Source organism: Fulmarus glacialis, unplaced genomic scaffold, assembly GCF_000690835.1.
Source record: "Fulmarus glacialis isolate BGI_N327 unplaced genomic scaffold, ASM69083v1 scaffold8018, whole genome shotgun sequence".
NCBI classification, from domain to species: Eukaryota; Metazoa; Chordata; class Aves; order Procellariiformes; family Procellariidae; genus Fulmarus; species Fulmarus glacialis.
The window spans coordinates 58,363-85,161 of record NW_009227536.1 but is presented as its reverse complement, the minus strand read 5'-3'; the positions used below and the strand labels follow the sequence as shown (position 1 = coordinate 85,161).

The 26,799-nt window shown below is 38.0% G+C and overlaps 2 protein-coding genes across 2 annotated transcripts in view; one reads left to right on the top strand and one right to left on the bottom strand.

Annotated features, from left to right (window-relative positions):
• The first annotated feature begins 2,459 nt into the window (after nucleotides 1–2,459).
• Nucleotides 2,460–6,140, top strand: CBR4 (carbonyl reductase 4). Its single transcript, XM_009583173.1, has 5 exons — nucleotides 2,460–2,601; nucleotides 3,125–3,245; nucleotides 3,729–3,865; nucleotides 4,459–4,593; nucleotides 5,940–6,140. Exons 1-5 carry the CDS (start codon nucleotides 2,460–2,462, stop codon nucleotides 6,116–6,118), a joined length of 714 nt encoding a protein of 237 aa, XP_009581468.1. The 3' UTR covers nucleotides 6,119–6,140.
• A 13,097-nt stretch (nucleotides 6,141–19,237) lies between these two features.
• Nucleotides 19,238–26,799, bottom strand: part of PALLD (palladin, cytoskeletal associated protein) — a 37,141-nt gene continuing 29,579 nt past the window's right edge. The window contains exons 7-11 of the mRNA XM_009583172.1: nucleotides 24,073–24,205; nucleotides 22,904–23,111; nucleotides 22,025–22,190; nucleotides 20,984–21,117; nucleotides 19,238–19,979 (exon numbers count right to left, since the gene is read on the bottom strand). Coding sequence (XP_009581467.1) covers nucleotides 19,807–19,979; nucleotides 20,984–21,117; nucleotides 22,025–22,190; nucleotides 22,904–23,111; nucleotides 24,073–24,205 — 814 coding nt within the window. The 3' untranslated portion in view covers nucleotides 19,238–19,806. The remainder of the gene's footprint in view (nucleotides 19,980–20,983; nucleotides 21,118–22,024; nucleotides 22,191–22,903; nucleotides 23,112–24,072; nucleotides 24,206–26,799) is intronic.

Genomic DNA, 26,799 nt, shown 5'->3' with positions numbered 1-26,799 from the left:
GGCCCGGCCCGGCCCGGCCCGGCTGGCTGCGGTATCTTTCGTTGAACTCGCATTTGTTGAAGGGTGTCCTCCAGCGGGTTTAGAGCTGTGCGCCATGAGGTGGTCGGCAGCAGTGCCGTTGGAGCCCAGGTGGTCACGGATCAAGTAGTTTGTTCTGAAAAAAGAGAAGGGCCGTAGAGGACAAAGGTGGTGCAGGCGCTTGTGTGTGCTGTGTGGCGACCTAGAAGAGCCTGTTGCTCAAAAGATACTTGTTTTTCCCTACCTTTATTTGACCAGGGAATATGGGGTTATTACTCCTACTGCAGATTCTTTCTCCCAAGTCACAACTCCAAAGAACCTGTGTGGCTTTTTTGTGCAAAAACACAAATTGCATATTGCTGCAATGGAAGTAGGCCTTATGCTCCCCCTGTAAATACCTGGTTAGTGCACAAGGGACTTTCACTATTCTTTCTGAGAACAGTAGAATCACTAGGATTTTTTCCCTTCTCAAAGAGACCAGGAAGGGTAGAATGATACGTTTTAAAGAAGTTCTCACCCTACAGGCAGCTTTTTGGGTCCTGTGTAGCTAAGCATGTTCAGAATTATTTGGAAAATACATACAGGTCTGACAGCATTTATGAACAGCGTAAAATGGTTCACTTGACATTGCTTAGGAATGGAGGAGTTAGACAAGATGACTTCCAGAGATCCCTCCTAATCGATATTATTCCATGTTTCAAATAGATATAACATAATAGGTATGCTCAGTGCTGGTAAGAACAAAATATGAAGGAGGAAATCCTAGTACAACATTGCTGCAACAAGTAGGCAAGAACTTCCAAGAGTAATTGTGGTAATCCTGTAAAAGAAGAGATCAGTCACGATGGAGAAGCCAGGCAGACTTTGTTTCTAACAAAAAAATCTGTCAACAAAATATGCGTTGTGCCTTTAGTCTGCTAAGACGGTAAGAGCTGTAGTTACTGGGGTGCAAGACCTCTTGATTAATCTCTTGCAGTCTAGCTGCCTAAAGAAGACTACCCAAAAGATTAGTCTTTCTGGTGAGGCAGCGGTGCCTGTTTTTATCACTAAGGAAGTGTCTTCATGCAGGACATCTTTTTGTGTGTGTTCTTTTGAAAGGGCCGCCGCCTGAGATGCAAGTATTTAATCCTCTTCCTGCTACTAGGAAGCTGATTTAAACTTGCCAGTGGAAGCAGACACATGGGTTGATTTCAAGCACTTGTGCTTACTTTGCTACAGAAAAGGACCATCTGCTCTTCCAGGCCCTGTCACAGAAGACCAAAATCATTATGCCATTGTATGAGTTGATCGTGTCCTTGTATGCTTACCACTGCGTGCTCTTCTGGTTATCACACATCAAAAAGGGTATAATAGACTTAAGTAAGGCAAAGGTAGGGTGGCAGGATTAAGAGCTTGGACAGTGTTTAGTGAGATACAGAATGGCTTCCATGTGTGTAAGAGTAAATAGACCTGAAAGAGGATGTAGGGGGAGGGTAAAATGCAGAAGAGTAGCCTCTGAAGTTACAAACAGTAAGGGGAAGATATGGGGAGAAATGCATAGTATTCTCTAATCAGAAAGCAAATCAAGAACAAAAGGAAGTTCTTTTCCACAAATAATGAAACTTGTTGCCTCAGGATGTTATGGAGACAAAGTATAATTGCGTTCAAAAGGGATTTATTCAAATGTATGGAAAAGAGGTTCATCACTATTGCTTGGATTCTGCCTCTGGCCCCTCAGGAAATCTGAAAACAGCTGGTAGGTTTCTAGAGGTTGCAGAATAAAAGAGCATTCTACAAAAGTACTTTCTTACACTCCTTCCTAAACTTCTAAGCTAGCTACTTCATAATCGTTTCACATTTCAAAAAGCTTTTTTTCTTCAAAAGCAGAAACAAAAAAACCTAAGGCTGATGGTAAAACATAGTATTATGTAGTGTAACTTAGTATTAAACTAGTGTAAATACAGTAGTATCAAATGATGCTCAGTAGTGTTTGCAATGTGGATGTCCAACGCAGATACTTATGATGGAGTGAGACCTTGAGGCTAAATGACTTTAGTACAAGAACAGTGCTTGCAAGAACAATATAATTACAACTATTACATTGGCTTTGAATGAACAGCTGAACGATACATTATGACCTTTAGATACCTAAATTGCGTATTTCATCAACTGAATAGGAGTTATCATAACACTAGTATTGAAATGCTACATTACATGCATAATTTTTTTACTAGTTCAGAAATCATTAAGAATTAACTTGCATTTGTAGAAGTGGTGTCTAATTTAGTTCGTATTTATTTTTTGGTGAATAAAAAATTAACAAATCACTAATTCTATAATCTGATATTACAAAATGCTACAGACTAGTAAGGGCTGTGATTTTTACAAGAACAGTGGTTATTCTCTGCTATATTGGACCTGAAATTCATAGTTTATTTGCAATTTGTGAATTATTTTTGAAGATGGGCAAGGTTTGTGCCATTTTTGGAGGATCCCGAGGAATAGGAAAAGCTGTTGCAGAATTACTGGCACAGAAGGGCTGCCGCCTGGCGATTATTGCTAGAAATCTGGAAGTAGCCCAAACCACTGCACGTAATCTTGGTGGTATGTATGCTCTTTGCAATACTTTCTTCACTGTCCAGTGTTTAGGTAACTTGTAAAAGTATTAAGTCATAAAATAAACCTCATTGTCTAATGAGAAGATGAAAATAAAGGCTGAGAAATTTGAAAGAAAAGCTATATCAGTACATTTTTCTTTTCACAGTATTCTTTGGGAAAGTTAAGTATGCTACAACTCATATCTTGTGGATAGAATAGGTAGGATGAAAGGAATTGTTCAAGGTCACAACAGGGAGGTGGTATGAATTGAATCATCCTTGGCTCCTGACCAAGCCAGAACTGAGACCAGTCTGCTCATGCTGAACTTCTGATTTCAAAAGGCCAAAATATAAAACTGATCAGTACAATACTTGAAAATAGTCCTTATTTAATTTTCTGGAGATTAAATGGGTTCAAGTTACAACTAGTTCGACATCTGTTTTAGCAACTGACGATAAATTCTGAAGAAGGTTTATGAATGGTATACCATCTTTTACTATTATTATGATGTGCCTTTATTTCAATACAGCAGGACATCTGGCGCTTAGCTGTGATGTATCCAACGAACAAGAAGTCCAAAATACTTTTGAGGAGATGCAGAGGAATTTAGGTCCTATTCACTACTTGGTTAACGCAGCTGGGATCAACAGGTTAGTTATTCATTGCAAGATTATATGTAATTCTAGATGACAGCATCTTATTATAAGGTGCCAAGGGCCTTTGCATTTATTAAGAGTATTGTTACTGAGTACATCTGAAAACAGTATTAAGCGCTCACTAATACTTTGTTCCTGATGAAGGTAAAATTCTAACATGATACAGCTTTCACTGTAGTTTCTGCATTCTGAGTTTGAGTTCCCCCACTACTCCTCTTTCTTCCACTTCTTCACCCTGAAATAATTCAAACTAATGTTTGATACCTCTCTGCAAAGGAGGCTTTGTTGCCAGAAGCATAGCTAATTTTTTTCTTGCTATGTGTCATTCTTGCAATGTCATCATTTTGAATGTTAGAATATATAGAACCATATAAATCCCCATTAATATTCCATTCATCAGTCATGTTTTATTACGAGTAAATGTGATCATTGGGATTGTTCATTGAGTTCTTTTGGGTTTTTTGGTCTGTTTGTCAGGGATGGTTTGTTACTGAGAACCAAGACTGAAGATATGATAGCCCAGATTCACACTAATCTTTTGGGAACAATGTTGACATGCAAAGCTGCTGTAAAAAGTATGATTCAACAACAAGGAGGTGCTATTGTCAATATAGGTATGTTGCTTGTCTAATCCAGTGGAATTCTGTGTAACAGTTTTCTAGAAAGGTTTAGCAGGTGTAAATTGACTATTTTCTTTGTATTTAGACATTCTATATTTAGCATTTCTTTATGAATGCTTATGCTTTTGTGTAATTTCAGTAACTTCTAAATGCAAAACCAGCTTGTTTCAGTAATAAACACCTCAAAGCTTATATTTTATTGAAAAAAGAATTTTACCATTCTTTATCAGCTCTTTCAATATGTAAATCTACCAGCTGCTTGGTATTAACTAAGAATCAAATAGGTACACTTGGTTTCTTTTTTTTTTTTTCCTTCTGTGCAAGGATATTTTTTTAGAAAGCTCTTCGTTTTTCTCTCCTGGTGCCTGTTGGTCAACATAGATATATGGATTCCACAAAAATCACGGATAATTCAGGGATTTGCTTATCCCAGCAGTAGCCTATAAATACATTTAGTAATATACTTTTAATTCCTTTTCTTTTAATCTCATTTTCCATTCCAGATGTAAACTAAAATGATAAAGCTAGTGCAAGGTTTCAAATTAGTCATTTAATCTTTTCTTCTCTTTGATGTTTCTTTATTTTAGGAAGTATTGTAGGACTTAAAGGCAACTCTGGTCAAAGCGTATACAGTGCTACCAAAGCAGGATTAGTTGGTTTTTCACGCTCTCTTGCTAAAGAAGTAGCAAAAAAGCAAATTCGAGTCAACGTCGTTGCTCCAGGTTAGTTCTTGGGAAGTTTCTACATCCTTGACTGTTGCAATACATAATCATCAAAACTGCTGGGTATTTGCTGTACTCTGAAAGTAACTTAAGACAAATTGCTATTATTTTCTTCAACATCTGTAAGTACATGTTTTTAATCTCTTTTTTCCAGTTTAAAGTATAATACGTTCTTTTACAAAACCTTTAGTCTTCTTAAGGGAACACTGAGAAATTTGGAAGAGTGTGTCTACCTGTTCCTCTATCCATTATTACATAATAAATGTCTTTTTTTCTTTGTTCCTCCTTCAAAACCTGCTGTCCTTGCAGATGGAAGGATTAGAACTAATTACAGACAGACAGCTACCCCTGTCTCCTGCTAGAGAATGCTTATTTGTTATTAGAGAAACATGAAAGACCACGAGAAGCTGGCATGAAAGCATCCCTGTCTATCCCTGTAGTAAAAGGAGAGAGCCTAGAAAGAAAGTTCTGTGAGGACAAGGCTGTGATTTCACAAGGTGATCTAGTCCAAGCAAACCACCACCCTTAAGGAAGAATCCCTTCTGTCTTTTCTGACTTTTTCCACTCATAGCTGTGTACTCTGCTGCTCACCTTGTGCTAGCTCTGATGCCTTTCAGATCTCTACATGAACCGGTTCAGCTTGTGAACTAGGCAGGAAAAATGGTTTTTATTGTTTAGTGAGTTGAGCAGCTCACTGAGGGGTCCAGAGCCATCATAAAGGGGCAGAGTTGTACAGTAGAAAGCAAAACCGAGACTTTCCCTTCTTGGTGGCACCTAGAAAGCCGGTAAGATCAGTTCTTTATGAAGCTGCAGCTTATGTGAAGAGAAGTGCAGCAGTGGGAAAACTGAATCTCAGATAACTGAAAATTGTAAAGAAATGTCCTTCAAAAATGTCAAGAAATATTCTCCAAATGAGTGCTATAATAAGTTCTGAAATATAATGGAAAGATTTGCAAGCTGTAGGGGTTTCTTGCCAGAGATTTCATACTTGTGTTTTTATTGAGAATGTTTTGGTAAAATGAGTGGGTTTTGTCTTTCAGAAAAGTGATAAACCATAAGTATGGTTTTGGGACCCAATTTTAGTTACCTTTTTTTTAATGGACTTCTATAGATCTCTGCATTTTGATTATTACATCAGTGCTTCCAAAACCGGAAGACATTTTATTGGTTAGGTGAAAAATTGGTCTTGGCCATAAAATGATGTGGACTGACTTCTGAGACTTTGAAGAATGGTAGCTGGTGCTGAATCCTGGTAGTAGATTTCACTTTGGAGGATTCCAGGGAAAATCTGCTAGAGAAATTTAGTTGAAGATTAGGTAACTCTTCAAATATCTCTCCTCTCGTAGGCTTTATTCACACAGAGATGACTGCTCATTTGGAAGAAGATCAGCTGAAGAAAGCAATTCTCCTTGGAAGATTTGGAGAGCCTCGTGAAGTTGCACAAGCTGTTGTCTTTCTCCTAGAGTCCCCTTATGTTACAGGGAGTACTCTAGTTGTAGATGGAGGCTTGCAGCTTCTGACTTAAATACTACCTTGAATAAGCACCTACTTTAATGTCATGATGGTAATATATAAATATATAGTAATGAAAGGGACAGGGGTGGAAATTAGTTGGGAGATTGATGTGTGTAATTGACTTGATATTATTTAGTCAGAGGAGAAATTCAGCAGCGGTAAAGTCCAGCATGTATGTTTAGCTACCTGAAAGGGTCCATTTGGTATCATGAGGTCCGTGTATGTAACAGTTTGAAAAAGATCTGGTTTTGGTATGATAGGTTTAAATAACATGCTGATACATTTTTAAAGCACTATATTTTTATAAAGTTATGTTTTCCAGTTTGAGATAGAGTGGAGATTTTATTCGAATTATCATGTTACACAAAGGTTAATAAAGTGTGGAGGCATGTTTATTGGTTGGCAGGTATGATTGCATCAAGTTTTTCATGTATGGCGAAGACTGCAAACTGCGTAATTTTTTTAATCTTATCAGTTAGTCCCTACAAAGTGGCAAGGAGTTTCCTTGGGTTTTTGTTTGTTTGTAGCTAACACTACAAAGCTAGGAGCTTCTAGATCTTCTGAATTGCCTTTAGGAGATTTAATTATATGCAGTATGTTTTTATAAAGACAAAACCTGCTCAGTTCCATTCTTGAATGTATGTACAGCACTCATTTAATCCAGTAGCACTTGCGTGTATACGTTGAAGGACTGTTGATTGGTCATTGGAGTTGCTAATTCTATAATATTCTGAGTTTGAGCTGCACGTACACTGGTGAACAGTACAGTTGCAGGCCTTGCGGCGTAAAAGATTTTTCACTGACTCAGCTTAGAAAACACGTATCACTTCCAGAGTGTGAAGTCAAGGTGTTTTGCTCTGTATCTTCTTGAACGCTGAGTTCAACTATGTTATGTTGATGCTCTTTAATATGTATGTATAGTCAATAAAATAGCCACTTCTTTTATTCAAGGCAACTTTTGAAGTAGAGTAATTATTCAGCTGTAAATGATCCTGAGCGTTCCTCTCTTGCTGAAAAATTACCAAAAATTTTACCTCAGGCTTTTCTATTGAGATCAAGTAATTTTTGGTAATTGATGTTTTTATCATCTCTGAAGAAAACTATGAATGTGGTTTAGGACCTTCACTTCTTAGCTCCAGTGTTCATTGCATCGTGATCCAGATGTTGATTCAGCTTTTGAAATTACTTCCCATCTTGGCACAAGCCGAAATACAGAAAGAAGAGATCTCGCTGATGATAACTTTGAGTCTTTAAAGTCTGAGATTTTCTTCATTTGTGTAGCTGAGAAATTTTGTCTTTATGCCAGAAAACGGTGCATGTTCAAGCTTCTCGCAGGTATGTATTGAGGAATAATACAAGGAATGGTTGTATATTCAGGGGATTTTACAGTTGGTTGTGTTACTCACTTTGGAATATAAAATACCACTAAAGGTAGTCCTTTCAGGAGTCCTTATCTTACTGTTATCTCTTTGTAGAGAGGTGCTGTTATTTTGCTGTGAAAAGTTATGTGTCATATGTGTTTTTGCACCAAAACTGTAATTGCTAATTATGTTTCTCTTTGATAGGAGGAATTGGCCAGAGAATAGATGAATTTTTTCCGAGGGCGCTGAAGGTGAGGAAGGGCAGCTGGTATTCCCATTTTTACTAGTCAAGTAGTAATATGTCAGTAACTTGGCTGCTGCCCATACCTCTCCTTAGTATTTTACAGGCAAAGCCTGTTTCTCATATGTTGACCAGAAGCCAAACTTACGAGACTAAAAATAATTTCCTCTTAGTGAGTTCTGACCCTAATTATTATTATCCCTTGTTTTGTTGGGTAAGGGACCTGTTAAGTAAGTTATTAGCAATGGCATTTTTAGTTTATATTTGTGATTAAAACCTGGAATAACACCCTCAGAAGAATCTCAGCATGCTGCTAAGTAATTTTTTAAAAATGTTGCAATACGTACTATGTTGCTATAGGACCAGACTGAAGTGTTGGTAGCCTTAAAGTCATATTTTTAAAAGGCCTTTTTTTCCCTTTTCTTCAGACTGGTAAATTAGAAGTGAAAACTAGTTAAAACCGGTAATCCATTTCAGCATTTACTGTGCACGTCTACTCTATGAAGTAATACCTGTTTGTCAGACTAGGGTTCTGTCTGGCCTGCTGTGATGTCTCAGACAGTGGAGGTAGTGAATGCGTAGGGTAGGTAACAGATCAAGTGTGTGGTGATGTCTCCTTAGCAGACTCTTGTACCTCCAGCAATTTGTGATTGATGTGTTTGAATCTGCCATTTGATAGCTCTGGTTGAGGCCTGCGGGTTCTTACATTTGGTGAGACATTATAACAACCCTCTTGTGCTCTCTCTGTGTCGCTCCTGAATTTGCAGACCTCTGTCGTGTCCTGCCTGCCTCAGTTGTTTCTGTTTCAAACTGAAGAGTCTTACTTCTTTCAGTTGCTTGTTGCTGGAAAGCTCTTTTGTACCTTACGTCGTTTTTGTTGTCCTTTGCTTTTCCAGTTTCTCAAGGAGGGAGGAGCGGGTGGAACTCCTTTCACAGTATTCACTGTGGATTTATCTAAAAAAAAAAAAAAAAGGCTGTTTTGTGTTTTGTTTTACATTGCTTCCAAAAATAATGTCTAATTATTTTGCCTTTTCCTAACTTTACACTTAAGTTTTCAGAAGCTATATAAGAGCAATAACTCAGTCCTGAATAATTAATGGTCAGCTTGGAGTCCATTTCCTTATATAGGTATTTAGGACTGATTTTTTTTGTATTTTCCCCAGTGTGAATTGTCCTCATTTACCTACAGTGAATTTAGTCTTAGCACCTATTTCCTCAGTGAAGTGGTTCTGGAATTTTAAAATTCCTTTACGCCTTTATTAGTTTGAGTAACTTAGTATCACTGGAATATACTGTGGGCTTCAGAAATTGCTGTCTCAGAACCCTTACAAATAGGTTGTACTTTGCTAGCCCCCGCATAGGTGCCTGTGGTGTTCTGTTGGCGATCCATGTCCTGAGGAAAGAACGACTGCTGATCCATAACCTTTCTCTTCTCTCTTTAAACAATTTACTGATATGACAACTCCTTCTCTTGGCAGCACAGCATCTTTAACGGCTTTTGGCAAGCGAATGTGTCAGATGCTTTTTAGAATTTCAAGCATGCTTTTTAGTCTTTAGAAGAACTCTAAAATGTTTATCAAACATGACTTTCCTTTGCAAAAGCAACACTGACTTTCCTCAGTATGTTTATGCAGTTGTTTTCGTGGCTTTAGAACAATTTCTGGCAGTTTGCTATGTATAGAAAAATATAATTAGCCTGTAGTTCCCTGGATCCCTCTGGAATCTCTTCTTAAAAAACAGGTGACCCCTCCACCCACAAAATTCCCAAAAGCTCGCTGTCGCTTTTGTCAGCTTCCAGTCATTTGATAATGAGGCGATTTTAACCCAGAAGTTTCACGCTGCAGTTACTTGATTTCCTTTAGAATTTGGGAGTGATAGCCCCCAGCCCCGGCCACTTGTCACTCTTTGCTCTGTAACCTCTTCTGATGTTTTGCTCTGAGGGGTAAAACCTTCAGTGAGTTGCTTGTAGAGGTTCTGCTCAAGTCCCTGCCTGGTACCAAAAACTGATTTAGGGTTTTTTTCAGAGTTTGCGGATTTTTTTTTTCTCTGTGGCCTTGCCTTCCCTGAGAACTTTGTTTTTTATTTTGATCATCTGTTTGGCTTCCTCAGGCACGGTACCTGTTCCGAAGGTGGTGTTCAGTTTGTATGCACTTTGGCAAATTGTTCCTCTACACCCTGATCTGTCTGTAAATTTTACATTCAGTGACAGATTCCGTTTGACTGCTAAAGCTAGACTGCTTGTTTTACAAACGTTGGCTTTTAAATTCCAGTTGCTTTTAATCCAAGCCAGCTTCCCCCTCCCCACAAAAAAAGTTTAATTTGCGTGTGTGTTTGAAGTCATCATACTGAAGTTCAGTGCACACAGTCTTAGTGTTGTCTTCAAGCATTGCAGCTTGATTTTTTTGACTTGTCTTGTTGGTTTCATTTTAGCATATTTCCTTATTTTATGTTGCTGGAAGTCTGCAGTAGTGGACTGTTGTCTTTATTAATAAACTTAGTCAATGTTCTTGCAGAAATAAAAGTTACCATCACAAAGCCAGTTTTTGAAAACAGCATTTTGACTCAGGTCTTGCACACTCCCAGGGACTGCAGTCAGAGTTGGGTGTTCCTGGCTGCATGAAAAAAATGTATTAAAAAAGTGATCTTGGCCTCTTCAGTGTGACAATTATCCAACCTGCTGATAATTGCCATCTTTCATTACAGCTACATTGCTGCCCTTATACTTCTTGGATGTCATAGCTACTGCCATCATCTTAATTGTAATAATATTGTCTAACAACAGAGTTTACGTTATTAGGCCTGGAAATTCAATCCATATTTGATTTGATGAGTTAATATATTGATATTTAGTTTGATTACTTCCTTATATATTTTGTATCAATATCTTGCTTATTTGTCTTGCTTCCATCATATTTCTGGTGTGCTTGTTATGTCACTGTCCTGGATTAAAAACAGACATTTGGGGTTTACATCTTGTGCTGCTAGCATTTATGCCAAGCTATATATAAATGTTTTGGGTTTTTTTGCACGTGGGTGTTCTTGAGTAGGACTGTGTGCTTGACTGACTTATCATGATTTCTCAATTGAATTTTGAAAACTTCAGTCCGCTCTCTTACTAGACATACAGAGTTTCTGTGATTCCATTCCTAGTGGAAGTGAGAGCATGTGCTTTTACTCATCTAATGTTTCTTCACCTGCTGTATTGCTTAAAACTTTCCTATAGTCTTTTGTAAAGTACTGACATCTTCCTGCTTATTTTTGGTTTGGAATGAACTATGTTACAAATTCCCACTACTCCGTGTTTCTGCAGTTCCTAAAGAATCTGTACTCCTCTTCCTACAGCTGTTTTTTCAGGCACGCATTGAAACTTTGCCTCATCATCTAGCTTTGGGATCATTTAAGGAAGGCTGCTATCCAGGTCTGGTCTTTAACTTAATCTTCGTTTTATTCCAGATCTTTTCTCCTGCTCCACCCCATGTCACTGGTATGTACATGGCCTTTCACCACCTCCCCAGAATTTCAGAAGAGACCATCAAGGTATGTTTTGAGGGTGACTGCTTTTGCAGCTGTCATTTAATTCAGCATGCAGTCCTCTTGTACGGTAACCCCCCTTCTGACTCACCCGTAATTATTGCTTTTTTTTTTTTTTTTTTAAACCCAGCTGGGTTCCTGCTTCAGAAAGGATATCCTTGCTAAAAGAAGATTGTGTATTGCAGTATTTACTCATTTATGTGCCCTACTTTGTCGCTGCCAAGTTAGGAAACCTAAAACTATTCTTCTGTTGACTTTACATTTGATTCAGTTTAAACTTTATAGGTGGTGTGATTTCCGCGTTCTGGGCTTTAGTTAATCTCTGGAGCACATTGTAGGCCTAGAAAGTTAATTGTTTTGTATTTCTTCTCTGAATTTTTCTGGTATTTGGGAAGATGATGGACTACTCTTGTTCTTTTTTTCTCCTAGATAGGTCATTGGAGCCTTACTTCTTGCTTATCTCTTAAGAAATTTGTTTGTAACTTGGAACTTGCTGTAGTGAACTCACTATGTTAGTCTTTTCCTACTTTTGAGGTGTATATTGCAATTGATTATCATCAGTAGAAGTTTCTAGCAGGACTCGAAATGCTGGTGAGGTGGTTTGGGTTTTTTTTTTTAAATATTGCAGCTGTAGTAGGAGCTGTTGTGAGGAACAGCTTTTGCAGGCTTTCTTTTAAGGTAACAGACGTATGTAAAGTGTGCTGAGCTAGTGTGTGCTGTTAGTGTGCGGTATCCCATGATGAGATTTCATTTTGGCCTCCTGAGGGCAGTCTATCCTAAGGCATTATTATATTGGTAATGAGTTGGTTAGTATATCTGGATCATTTTAGGGAAGTGGAGTTGCCTGTGTAGATACAAAGTTGATAGCTGGCATTGCTGTTAGCAGTTTTGTAAAATCTGAATCCATATATCCTGAGCTATTTGGGGATATAAGGCATGATTTTTAAAGATGGAAAGGATTTCAATATTGAGTTCAGTGAAATTTGGATAGAAAGTGGATATCTAAATCCCAGCCTTCAAAATCTCTTTGTTACATTATTATCTACAGTTAAAACATACATTGTAATGATTATCCATTGCTGTTAGGCAAATTTTCCTCCTTTGATGTGTTGCATAGTGTGAGGGGTTGTATTGCATGAAACTGAAACGTGTATTGCCTATTGCAATTATGTAACTTTTTTTTTTTTTTTGAAGCATAGTGTAGTTCGTTGAGGTAAAGCTAATGAAAACTGTACTTTTCAAGACCAGGTATGCCCTCTTAAATCAGATAATCAGTTAGTGTTTGAAAAGACAGGGCAAATGCAGCGGTGGAGAGGTCTTTAAAGAGCGTTGGCTGTGCTTATTGCCTGAAGAAGTAAGAACTCTGCCGAAGCCCCAGATTACATTTTATTTTCACCCACACATTGTGTTCAGTTTCAGAGCATGTGCTGAAGGCTCCATTTTGCTGTAGATACATCTGCTGAGTTAGTAACAAATATTACCTGTACCTTGCCAGATCAGCATCACTATGAGCACAACAACTGTTCCAGTATTTTATGCTTTTATTTTTTGTATTAACAGCCCATATCTGGGATATTTTTTGTTCATTTCACATAACAAAACATAACATTGAAACTTACAGTTTTTTCACTCTTCAAATACATCAGATCCAATTCTTCTGGTAACAATTGCCAGTTTGGGTATGATGATGTCAAACATGTTGAGACAACATACAAGGAAAACCCACCAATCATTATACCCACATGAGGATAATGTCAGTGGGAGGGTGGGGTGCAGGCGTCGCTGAGGTAACACCGCCTGAACAGATGGAGCTGGAGCTGCGTGGATGTTTGTTACCGTTTCCCAGACTGCTGGCTGGCACTGCTGAGGTGGCCTTGCACGCGTAGCGTGTTGACGGGTTTGAAACTGCTGCATTATTTTGAACAATTTGTTTAGGAATAACTGCAAGCTGATTATATGGTATTGCTGAAGCATGTTAGTAAAGCAGTTTGATGTTTTGTGAATTCTAATTTGCAGATCTCCCAGCTCTGTACATCTGATGCTAAATGCACTAAAAGTACATGTTGCACTTATATGTTGGAGGCTGTATTGTAAACACATCTCCACCTGTATGTTGAAGACCTGTTAAAAGCTCTAGGTTACAGTGTTTTACTTCCTGTCAGTCTGACGTTTTATCCTATTTTTTCAACTAGTTGGTAGATCTCTACTGAAAACTTCCTGCAACCCTAGAGAAAAGAAACAATATAGTCATTATGTGTGTTTTGTATAGGTGCTGTTTAGTGTGCACATATGATTTTTGATGGTGAGATGGCTCTGCCAGCAGTAGACTAGATCTGCATCCATTCTTCTCTGCAGGTTCTTATAGCTCTTTTGTTGGAAGGCATATAGAACAGAGAGCACCTGTCGTTTTATAGTTCACCATAATTTTCAGGGCACCAGAGTGGAGGTCATGCTAAGCTCCCTGCTATGCGGTGAAGCTGTGTTAAATCGATCTGTAAATATTAGATTAGCGAGGTTAATTTACTACATGGTTTTGCAAATCGGTTTACTAAGTTTTCTGTAAAATCTTTGTTTTTATTAGCACCATGGTGCCTTTCTTCCTAATGCTGTATTATCTGGCTTCCAGTAATGCTTATCATGTGCCTGTATCTCTCATTGATTAATTAAGGTGATGTCTTTCCATTTGGGGGAGAACCAAATATACTACATTATTAATATGAGGTGAGCTTTGTTCATAAGAAATTATATATTCCAATGTATTCAGCTGAAGCTGTCCATGAAAAGGTATTTGCATTGCCAAAGTAATAAACCTAGTTTTGCCTCTAAAAAGGACAACTAATTTGTATTATCCTTTGTAATTAGGAGCTAGATTTCTGCCGTACTAACTGCTGATTAATGCTCTGCTATGTCAGCTTCCTCTGACTTCCGCACTGAGCTCAACCACGCTTACTGGGAGTTCTGTCCTGAATTCTGACTTGACATCTGCCAAAAGCAGCCAGGACAGATATGAACTCTGAAGCGAGGGCAGTGGAGACGCACTGATCATCAACGTTTTTTTTCCCCACTTAAGGTGCTGTGTTCTTTTTGCTTCACCTTAGGCTTGGATGCCACTTGCCCTGGGCAAAGACAGACCACTGATGTCTTAGTCCTTGGAATTAGTGATCGGAAACACTGTGACACTCCATCTCCACTTTTAGGGTGTATAGGCTGACCTGAAATTCATTTTTTTAGAATGACAGTTACTAGCGGTAGCTGTGCTGTTTTTTATAACCTTTTTTATATGTTGCACGAAAACACTAATAATCACAAATGAAAACTTCGTTCTGCTTTTATGAAGTTAGTCATTTAATGGATTTGCTGCTCAGAAAAAGCTTAAAAATAATTTAAAAATCACTTCATTCTTCTGTTGAGGTTTTGAACTGTGTTATGCTTTTCATATACAGGACTTTGAGGGAAACAACTAACAGAGCCTATGTTAGATTTTGAAATCTACATTATGTAATTACACGTTTTTTCCTAGTGGAAAGTGGATCTGGAACTTTACAAACCAAAATTCTTGAAAGCTGCTGCTGTTCCATACCTGAAATGACATAATTCACGTACAGTTAAAGATCTTTGGACTTACTAACAGTTGTGCTGATAGAAGAATTACATTTGATTTTAAGTTTTCATTTATTTTATTATACATTACTAAACATGAATTAGTAAATGATCAGAGACTGTACAGCTGAAGTTAATACAGAATTTAAGAAAGGTAAAACTTTTATTGTAGATTAACAGTATATTACAAAAATGTTCAGTGAACCTGATTCTGAAGTATTCTAGGAGGAAGTGAGGTAATATGTTAATCAGAAACAGAATTGTGCATTATATTATAGAATAGTGTGGTAAAACAGGTTTTCTTTTAGACAGGCCCTTTCCTACAACTGACTTCCGCAGTTGCTCGGACAAATGCTGTAGCCATCTCCAAAATCCACTAGTTCTTAATCTGCAATAGAGTAGAGGTGTGTTGCCCATTGTATGGGAAGTCTTACCTTACGAGATATTTTCAACACCTTTTACAGTAGCTTGGAAAGGTCCTGTCCTTGGCAGTGTATTTTTGTACCCTCAGTTCTTTGTAGAAATACTCTGTGATGTCTGGGCCAAGAGTTGGCCAAAAAAAGCTTGACAATATGTTTAGTTGTGTGTTTAACAGAACAGTTTCAGGCAAAAAAACCCCACCTAATCCCTTCAGTGTGATGAGATTTGTAGAGCTCCTGCCGTAAGTGATGTAATCATTACGAGTAGCGGCCATGTGCTGTTATTTTTTTCTCCTTTCTTGTTCTGCAGCTGTTTCTGGACGACCTGGGCTACTACAGAACTAGAAAGTGACAGCGGTTGCAAGACTGGGCCCTTCGCCTGTTGCGCTGCAGTTGTTCTACAAAGCAAAAAACTTCCCCTTCCTGGTGGTGTTGGGCTGAAGTTCATTCGTCTTCCTCCTCTGCATAGCTGCTGAAATCATTGCTGTACAGGTACAGTTGCTTGTAGTCTGGCCTTTTTGCTCTAAGCATGAGTTGAGCATTATGTTCCACACACTGACATTTTTATTAGAGATTCAGTGCAGCGTGAAATTATTTTATGTATTGATCACTTTTGTAAAGGATGCAAATTGTGGCTTAATTCTGAATTAGAGTCACAAGCTTTAAGACACATTAAAGAATACTGTGTGCTGTCTGGAATAGATTGTAAATTTCTTGGGGCAGGAGCTGTGTTTTCATCTGCCTGATGTGTCTTATGTGCTCATGGTTCTGTTCAAACAGAAAAACTGTGCAGGGAGAGGGGTTTTTCTTTCAGGCACTTCAGGAGAACAAGCTAAATGTCGGCAAATTCTGGCCTTTGCATGTGCGGCTGAATTTGTGAGGCCGTGAATCGGGTCCGTTGTCAACGCGCGTAATCTGAGCAGGCGTTTCCAGTCCACGCATTAATCCGTTGATACGACACAGTGTGGGTTTGGCAGCTGGGTTGTACAGCCAGAGCATGCAGCTGATCCCCTCAGCATCATGACATGATGGATAATATGATCTCATGAAGTACGTACTTGCATATTAAATCCGTTTGGGCTGCTCGCAGAGATAAGGATGTAGTTGTCCATATGTGGGGAATCGAGGCATTTATTAGCATACAACCTAAGTGAATTAAAATGGTCTTTGAAAGGGGTCATATAGAAGGAAACTATGATTTATAAGCTAGGGTTTCAAATGGGACTGTAGTTTGGTTTTGATCCCCAACCCCCAGCTGGCTGTGATGGAAAAAAATTGTGTATGTTAACTAATTGTTGCTGTGGTCATGAAGTTGCAGGATAAAGGCATTGTGTGTTAAGGTACACCACCAGCTGGAAAAACCTTCATGCCTGTGGAATTTTGCACCTCACAGTTGGTGCTCTTGACAGAGGTTTCTGTCATCATCCTGAATGTAGCTGCACTGAGTCTTCGATTGCTGTGAACGCACTTGGGCTGATCAGCTCCCTAAATAATTTGAAGTCTTCCCATAGCTAAACCTGAAGTCTTGCAGAAAGTTAGGACTTCTTTTTTTAGTCCTATAAAATGATAAAAGTACGCTTTCAGGTCATACTCTCTATCTGTGGATTTTGTGGAGGGAGATCAAACTCCTGAAAGTTACTTTGATGCTTCCAAGAACTTTGGATTTTTGGATTGAGAAGTATGTCATTTTCTTGTGCCACGCTTGTATCTCTGAATTTGTAAACCCAAACAGTCCCAGTAACTAAGTAACAGCACAGCTGAATGTTTTCATAAAAACAACTTTGCTGCTTAGAGATGTGATTTACTGCTTAAGTGTGTGTCTTTACATATATACAGAGGCAAGAAGTGATGATGACCTCATCTTAAACCGGCTCACAAGAGCAGTCTCAGCTTTTTAGGCTCTAAGCCAAAGACAAATTTTACTGTAAGCAGACAGAACTCCATTGACTTCAGTTGCAGTATCACCATTAATGTCAGTACTCACTCAATTGCTGAGATAATTCTGTTTGTAGTGATCAATGCTTGAAATATAAACCTAAAAAAAAAAATTATCATCTTGCATCTTTCCTGGTATCTTTGCACAGGAAGGAAAGGAGGAGAAGCTAGTTAATATTCAGGATTTTACAAGTAAATCTTAACATTTTGTTTTTTAAATTTTGATATTGCCTTGTTAGAAGACTGTTCTTAAACAAATTTAACAGCACTTGAACCATGCCCTTTACTTAGAGTGATGTCATATTGCAATTACTAGACACACAAAGTAGACCTGCATATTTTCTAACCTATTTAAAAAAAAGCATTTTCAAGTACTTTTATTTGGCAAAAGTTTCTCAGAATTTATGGGTCACATTCCTCTGTGTTGTTTAAACAAGATTCCAGGTCACAAGCAGAATATTCTGATAAATTCTAGTCATTTTTATATGCTGCATATAGCCCTCATTTCATCTGTATTCATAATACTTAAAATTTCCAAATCTTACACGTGCATGCTTCTACTGAAACAGTTAATAGTCTTTACCAGAAGGAAAACTTTCTATTTGTGTAATATTTATTGATGTTAAACCCACATTATATCAGCACAACAATCCAAAGTAATGATAATACATTTTTTTTTTTTTATAAATACAAATAAAAGGTGGCAAAATAATGCTAGTGAAGCTAAACAAAAAAGTACATTAGCATGTCACAGTCGAGAAAAATTTGGCAAATGATATGACATACTTCTTCTAGAATAGAATCAGATTATTCCCAGATGACAGACTATGACGTTAATCTAGATTAACGATCCCCATAACTGGTCATATCCTGCACCAGAATAGTACTACCTTATGTGCTAAAGTTTATTAGTCACTAAAAAACAAAACAAACTTTGTGTACTTACAAAGCAATACACGTATAGCAGTAATGCAATATATGGTGTACACAATTACAAAATTAAAAAAAAAAACCCTAAGTACAGGACTTCTGAATAACTGAACTGAGATAAAAGATTTCAACACTTTTATTATAAATAATGAAAGATACCATATATGTGCTTCATATAAGGAATACAGTGTTTTCCTTTCATAGCAAAGTATCGTAGCTCGTACCATCAAATGCTCATTTTTCTTGTCAGGCCTAGTAATTCTTGCATCCCTCCCTCCCCTTCATCTGAAATTCATTTGATTCTAATTTAAAACTACCTAGTCAGGTCTGACTTAGGTGGGCCTCCAGTTTGATGTGGATTTGCCTTGCATTCTGAAAGCAGCCTTCAGGCTTTTCATCTATGGCGCACAGACTCTACCCATGAAAAGAGCTGTCATTTGCCTACAGTGGGGAGAAGAAAAAAATAAAATCTACCAGAGACACGTGCTATGATGAGAGGGGGGAAAAAAAAAAGGCGCGCAAATTTGATGTTTTTGTCCATCTTTGTTTTCTACTTCCTCAGATCTGCAAGCTTACCACCTGTGGTGTATACTTGTCACTTAAATTCGTATTGCAGTCTCAACCCATTTTTCACTTACTATACATTTCTAAAATCCTCATACACATTACACAAGCTTTAAACAGTCGAACGTCCCATAGGTACACTTCCTAGTTTTCAGCTCACCTTTGAATTTCAGATTCTTGAATGGGAGTATTACGAGGTTACAGACTGTCTTCAGGAAATCCACAGAGAGTTTCAACCTCTTCTCTTGTCCCCCTCCCACCCCTTGCAGGAACCTCCTGCAGTGGTTCATACTGTTGGCATTTTTTTCCCATCTAGTTACCAAAACTTATAGTCTGGAGTAGACTGTTATTACGTGTCAGCTCTTTCTCTGTTATCTTGAAGAGCTTAAATTACTTATGCTTAAACTGTCTTTGCTGTATGTTTGTAAGTAAGCCCTCCTCCTAGATGGCAAAAAGGAAAAATACAAAAGAATTTAAAATTACGGTGTTGATGTTGCTTTATAGAATTGTCCATACTAACAGCATTTAAGGCAAGATTTTTTTTTCATTGTAGAATAGAAAGCAGTTTGCAGAGACACAGCATTTGCTTACGTTTCTCTTCCTTGTCCCTTCCTGTTTTATTCTTACAATATTGCACTTGTTCATTGTAGCTGTCAGAATGCATTGCCATTTTAGAACTGTAGATAACCATACATTCGAATTTTCTTTGTGATCTAATGGCCTCAAATAAAACATCTTGCACTATTAAGATTGTGTAGCATCTACTTCCTGCTTATGAAGGCATGTAGTGATAAATAGTGTTCTCTTCTGAAAAATCTGTCTCTCTGATGTATTTTGGCCTTTATGAAAAGGGTTATTTGTAAGAGCTGAAGCAACTTAGGTATAAGGAACTGGTGAATGTGATTTGTTGTGCAATGTGTACATTTCTATTAATAATCTATCTATTCTTCTAATTTGGTATAATGAATAAGGAATATATGGTTATTGTGTTTGTTGTTTATCTTTTGTACTTGAAGGTGTCTGCCTTTGCATAAAGTGACATAGGAGTGTCATTGGTCAAGGCAATGGCTTTCAGTGTTTCTGCTTTGAAAGAAAATGATGGAAGCGGCAGCTGGATCTACAGATCATCGCTCTCTACCAAGCCAGATTGCATTGTCAGGTGGACTGGATTTGCTTCAGGCTGGAAAGCTGCTTTGATGTCTAGTCCTTGGTCACAAAGTGCAGCGTACCGGCTGGCTGAGGGCCGCACCTTCTTTGGCTTGGTTGTCTGAGGTGGTTGTTGCCACTGAGCTATAGAGTAAAAAGCAAAGAAAAAATGTGAGCCATCTTGAGCTGTGCAACAAAGTGTACCAGATGCACAATCAACCCTTTGTAAAGGAGATACTAATTTCTGAGCAGCAGAAAACCATTATATCAAAGGTAAGTTTGCTTCATTTCTTGGGTTTTTTTTTTTTTTTCTCGGCATCTAGTTTCACCTTCCAATGTGGTAAGTAAAAACAATAGCACCTGTGTTTGTTACTTTGCCTTTTTGGCGTTGCTTTCTACCTTTCCTTGTGTCACCGAGAAGGGTAACCGCAAGGGGTTTGTTTCTGTGCGCTGATACTACAGTGACTGGCCTGTTCAAGGGTGCTCTGTTGTATATAAAAGGAAATCATCTGGTTGCCATTGCCACCCCTTGTGTGCTGAAGAACGCTGAGCCGAGTCTCTAATTCACAAGTCCCACTACCACCACCACCACCCCGGAAGCCATCCTTTATCGTTCCAATCTCTCCCCTTCCCCCCTCCCTAGCCACCTTAATTCTTGTTATGGGAAGACTGGTAAGAGATTTTGGTTTAAGAAAACATTCACTACGTAAGGGGCTGCTTTGGAACAAACTGAATAATTAAGCAGAAAGCCATAAAATCATCTACTACACTTCTGGTAGCTGTCACAGGTGTATTACAGACTAATGTACAAAAGAACACAAAAGGTTAGGGAAGTGCTAGCAGAGCAATAGTAATAATGATCCACAAAAATAATGTAATCATGCCGTTATCTGTTGTTAATTAGCTGTATTTAATATACTAAACAAAAACAGAAAGCATGCATGCTTGTTTTGCTTCAGGTATCTGAAAGATGGTGAAATGTACTTTGACAGAGCATTTGTTGTCTTGATGTGGATCGTTATTATTGAGGACAAACTATAAACAAAAGAAAGAGAGACCAATGTAAACCATTCTGTGAATAAACTGAAACTTATAGAACTGTTGCTTTTAGGGGGATCAATGTGATCATGCAAATTGAAGTCACTTACTATAAACATCCAACCTGGCAGTGCAAGACACAATCCCAGCCTCGTTCTTAGCTGAAACGGTATACCAACCAGCATCCTCCTTCGTAGCTCCCTGAATAAGCAGGCAAATGTAGCCATAGTTATCCTGGTGCATGCTAAACAAAAGTAAAGTAGAAAATTACTATTTAAATTGCAAAACAGTGTAGGCTATTTTTAAATGTAAACAGACCCAATCCTAGTTACAGATTAATTATAGTCCACTTTTAATTAATATGGCGCTTCCTCTGAAATTAGCAAGTGGAAAATAAAACCTTGAGTATGCTTGACAATTTGGCAGTTTAATATCTTGTATTGAAAGCTAAGAAGCAAAAATGTATAAAGTAACTTCTCTTTCACAATTACAGATTAAGACATCTGGAAATCTGATTTAAGTAGTAGGGACACCAGAACTTACCCAGACTTCTTGGGGAAAGGAAAAAAAAAAACTTAAGGAACAAGGTACAGAAATACTCTTAGTTATTCAGAAGGACAGCAATAATTTATTACAGCGTCATATCAGTAGCAAGTTCCTTTTCCTGCAATGTATCATGAGTTTGCTTTTACACATTCATACAAAGTGTTATCAAATATTGAAGACAATTTTTTGTAGATCTTAGAATATAAAAAAAATTTAATCTTAGTTGCTTAACTACACAGCAGAGTTACGAATCAAGGTTTCTGCTGAGAAGCAGACAGCTTTACTTGGGAGCCTAGGTTTTTACCAGTAAATTTCTGTAAGTCTTAGTTCTAGAAGAGAAAAACTACTTCTCCACATGCTTAAAGTGCCAAGATAGTTGTTTAAGTCCAAGGCTGGAAAACAGAACTAACATTTTAATTCTGGCTCAGCTACCAGGCTGGCTGCAAGATTGAGTAAACGTCATAAATTATTACAAATAACTAGTTAATATTTATGAGCTGCTGTTCACACAAAGCATTCTCAAGACCTTCCAGGTTTTCATTTGCCTTACAGGATAAATCGTCATTGAAGTTATACATGGGGAGATTATTCTAAGTCAGTCTAACCTCACTCGGTCAGTGTTGTATGTGAGCGACTCGTTCTCTTTCTTCCAAAATATCTGAGGAGATGGCTCCCCTGAGATTCGACACTCCAGTCGCACTGGGAATCCCTCAGTCACACCTGTGTTTTGTAGCTTCTCTATAAACACAGGTGCTTTGTGTACTTCCTTAGCTGTGAAAATAAAGATTGCAGTCATGTTGACACTAGTCTATGAAAATGTAGCCTTTCTTTCAGCAATATGCTAAAAACCAGTAATGAAAAATCTATGTGGCAGGAAACTTAAGTGTTGTCTTCATTAATCACAAAGTCTAATCCTGGTTCATCTAATGAAAACAGTCACATCAGTATTTTAATAGGGAAAAAGTGAGCACTAATGGAGCTGAGTGGTTCCCCGTCTCCCTGAAAGAATTGAAATGTGGAGCATGAAGACTCGATAAACTGGCTGCACAAACAGTGCTCCTTCATACTCCATAAAAGGATGGGCTTTTGCTTATAGAAGGAACTGCTCTACCAGAAGGCTGGAATGGCATTAGCCTAATATGCTGTGAAACACACCAGTCTTGTCAGACTAGCTACCCATTGGTAGATCTGGCTCTGCACAAATTGCCGTTAAAAACCCCATTCAAGTAAATAGTCTGGTTTGTGGCCTCCACTGTGGCAACAGCCCTCTTTTCGTAACTGTATGCACAGAGGTTAATGGCCAGTCAGCTTATGCCACAACATAACATGAATGTGTCACTATAACTATACTATAGTTCTGTTACTGCCGGGTTTCCTTTTCTTACCCCCCACCCCTCAACCATCTCATTTGATGGCACTTAGATTTTCCTTTTTCATGTTATCCCGACAGTGCTCAGTGGGGACGCTTAGCATGAAGATGTTACCTGCAACAATGAGCTCCAGGCTGAATGTATTTTCACCAGCTCGATTGCTGGCAATACATGTGTAGATTCCAGCATCTCTGGCTGTGACTGGTTCTATGATCAAGGAGTGCACACCATTCTCACGCACCAACATTTTGTGAGAACTATCAGGACGAATTGGTCTTCCATTAAGTTGCCAGCTTAAATCTGGAGTCGGTAATCCACTAACCTTAAGTGTAAACAGAATAATGGGAAATGGTCTTAGCCATATGAAACACTGGAGAAGTCCTGACTTCTTACTTTAGAGAAGTTTGGGTTTGTTTGCTACTGCAGGTGTACCACAAGATTTAAAGATCTAATTCTGTCCTGAATTACACATTGACTCAGTCGTATTCATTTACTTACTTTCTGGCCTACTCCCTGAATTCCATGATGTCTTATGGGTGTGACTGAAAAAAGATCAGTGTTTAGATACGATGATAATACATTGCAAAACAAAAGGCAGGGTAACACCTTTTGTCTTTTTTTATTGTTTGCTTTTCACATGGCACGAGAAGGTACTCCTTTCTAGATTAACTTCTTGTGGAAAACTTGCAGACAAAAAGATGTTAGCTGACTAATTATTGAACTCTAAGTTCCATTCCACTTAGGTGTAACCTAGTGACAGCACTGCTTGCACTAGTTAATGCTTGGTCTGTGTGAACAAGTCTTGTAATTTTGAAAGCCGTGCCATTTGCTGTGGGTTCTGCTTGAAAACAAATAGCTTCTCCCAAATATATCAGCATAAAGTAAACAGAAGTCATTCAAGTCTTAATTAATTCTGTCAGGCGAAGTCATAAATCAAGATTATATTGTTTGAAACTTTAATGGGGATCGAAACTCAAGTAGTAAAAGGACTTAAAATGGAGAAGCACACTGTCGGTATAGTGTATGCTGCTTCCCTCCACACCCCAGCACGGCTGAATTCTAAAAATCAGTTTACTCTGAGCTGTAAGATTTGCCTAAAGCACTTTCACTGGAGGGGAGGCAAACTTTTATTGTCAACTTGCTCATAAGCAGTGAGATTAATTACCCTATTGACAGTCGCTGAAACTGCCGGTAGGTAAAATAGCTTTAAAAAGAAACTAACTTGTTTTTTGAGTCAGCTGATGTTATAGAAAGGTTGCTGCTATCCTTTGCGTGATACTTGCCTTGCAGTCCATTCTGCATAGTTTTCCTTCTTGAACAGTCAGGTCTCCAGGAGCCTGCAGAAAATGAGGCCGGAAGAATCGTTCCTGAATTGGTTCATTTTCATCACCACTGTCCCTTGATCGAGATCGTGGTCTTAAAATAACATGAAATAAAGGTAAATTATTTTTTTTCTCTGCTAAAGCAGAAGAACCAAAATCACTTATAAGACTGCTTTGAATTTTAAATCACTTCTTTGACCTATACCATAATCACTCCATATTTACACACATACTCTGGTAGCATTTGGCTCAGACTGAGTTAATCATGACACTGTACTTATTAATTACTTTCATTTAATTCACATGTTGTGGCAAAATATGATCTAGAAAGCAATCTTGCTACAGAATAATTGCTTGTAATAATCATTTATTTATACATGATAGTATTTTTGTTTAGAGTTGGTCTTTAAATCACTGAAATACAAATAAAATACGTTGGGAGTCCTTGGCATATAGCTTCAGTTCCCCATTTCTAGTGTTCTGTGCATTTAATCCCTTCACTGTTGCTGATAACACCAGAAGGTGCGTGTACTCTTTGTTAATTATGTTTACCTTTCAGAAAAAAACAGCCCTAAAAGCTAACTCATCTCAGTTGAGAAGAGACTTTTCACATCAGACTTATTTTTCATCTTCTCTTGTTCTGCACTACTGAAGACCATACAGAAAATTCTGTGGACTGAAGTGTGTGGAAATTTATTCCTCATTTAACAGGTTTTTTGTCTGAGATATTCTTGAACATTTTCAAAGCCACCAAATTGTGGTGTCAAAACAATGAGAATTTCATTTGTGAGAAATAGGAAGAAAAACTTTGGTCGTTAAATTGTTCTTCCTAAAGGTGCTGTAAAAAGTTTAATAAAAAATAAAAAGAAGGAAAAATAACTCCTGATCCCAGAAACAGTATTATCAATCAGCTTAAGCTTCCACGATATCATTTAATCCATTTTCAGCATTGGCTATTCTTGCCTATTAATTTAATCTATTGAATCTTTTTCTAAGTGGTTCCTCGTTTAACTGGATTTTTTTTCCAGTTGAAATTAGCATTATTCCATTTGTGTCATTTAGTAATTAAAGAAACTTGTAATTGAAACAAAATTTTAGATCAGTTTTTGTCCTTGCCTGATCAGCTCCAATGGATTCCATTCTGGAGCCAACTGCTGCCTACAGTAACATCCTGTTGCAGTGAAGAGGAGCTACTCAAATACCCTCCTAGATAACTTTTATCAATGACAGTTTACAGTGAAATTCTCTTTTCTGAATTCCGTTTTCTGTTAACTTTTGCAAGTGTTTCTGTTTTGGCCAGTGTCTGCAGTATACATGCTGCAGTATACATGGCTATACTGCATTTTCTACTGCCCAGGAGTGTTTCTTTAGGTTAAAATAACTTGTAACAGAAAAAGCGTAAAATCCGCAACAGTTACATGTGGAAAACAAGATGCTGTACTACTGTATGGAAGATAAACACTCTGTTCCACTGAGACTAAGTTTAATTAGGCTTGCTTGAATTTCATTTATGTTGTTCTCTGTTGTTGCCCTTCTCTCTGTTACTGCTCTGTTTGAATTCTGACCAGTCATCACTTTTGCTACAGTATTATCTGTCATAGATAAATTTTGACTTTTTAATGATCATCACAGGCTTCCCACAGCTACAACTAAAGGCAAATGGGGGGGGAATCTAGCCCATACTGCTTATTAACGTAGGAATGGATACTGAAGTGGGGAACACAGACTGACATCTTCGCACACACTAAAACCTTCTGTAACTCTTCAGGTGCCTAAAGCCAGGTCTTAAGCTCGTAAGTTTTTTTGCCACTTGAACATGCCTAGAGCTACTTCAGTAGCTCCTGCGTTACAACTCATAAGCAAAACACTAAGCTCTAGTTGGCGAGTTCCTAACTGTTTTTGCAGACATACATGCCTCATATGCATGCAGCTGGGATGGAAGATGAATGGTAATAAAGAAAAACTGTACTCGTATCTCTTGGTAATTAGTTCTGCAAGACCAGCTAGAAATTATGGTATCTAGTCAAGTGAGTGCTACACAGCACAAGCAACCCATGCAAAATCTGCCTTCATAGTATTTATTTACATGCATCCTGTTCAGATGCATAAAAAGGCAGTACTGGTCAAAACTGGGGGAAAATAATTTCCACCAAATGAAATGGAAAACAAAAGGGTTAGGAGTTTGTGACCAAAGATGTGTTTTTCTGATAATCGTGAAAACTAAGTTTTCAAATTACGCATTTGAAAGGAAACCTAAATCAGCATGCTGTTTAGAGTCAGAAATAAATAATGCATTTCTTTTTACGTCTCTGTAAATTTACCTCTAAAATTGCAGACTACTTTTAAACCCTTACTTTGAGAGGTGAAACCAGGGTTATTTTAATTTTAGAACATTTTGTGGTTTTAAAGAAATAATGAAATGAGTAGAACCAAGTACTTCACATGTCTAGGAATGACAAATTGCAATAGACTGGAATACCCTTGGATTAGTTGTGGGTTCTTTAGAGTTGTGATGTGGGCATCAAATCGCAAAGATCAGTTTCAGCAATACTGACATTGTGTACTAAATGTGTCCGGGGGAGACTCCATGGGTTGGTGTGGTGCAATGCACTAGGAATTTCAGCGAGCAAGCAGCTGGGGAAGACTTCATGACTGACTGTATGATAATGATGGCTAATTTGGTATAAA

Bases quoted from the DNA above. Each gene is read 5' to 3' on its own strand.
- CBR4 (XM_009583173.1), top strand. From the start codon at position 2,460: ATGGGCAAGGTTTGTGCCATTTTTGGAGGATCCCGAGGAATAGGAAAA. The intron at 3,246-3,728 runs GTTAGTTATTCA...TCTGTTTGTCAG, and splicing joins AACGCAGCTGGGATCAACAG to GGATGGTTTGTTACTGAGAA. The intron at 3,866-4,458 runs GTATGTTGCTTG...TCTTTATTTTAG, and splicing joins AGGTGCTATTGTCAATATAG to GAAGTATTGTAGGACTTAAA.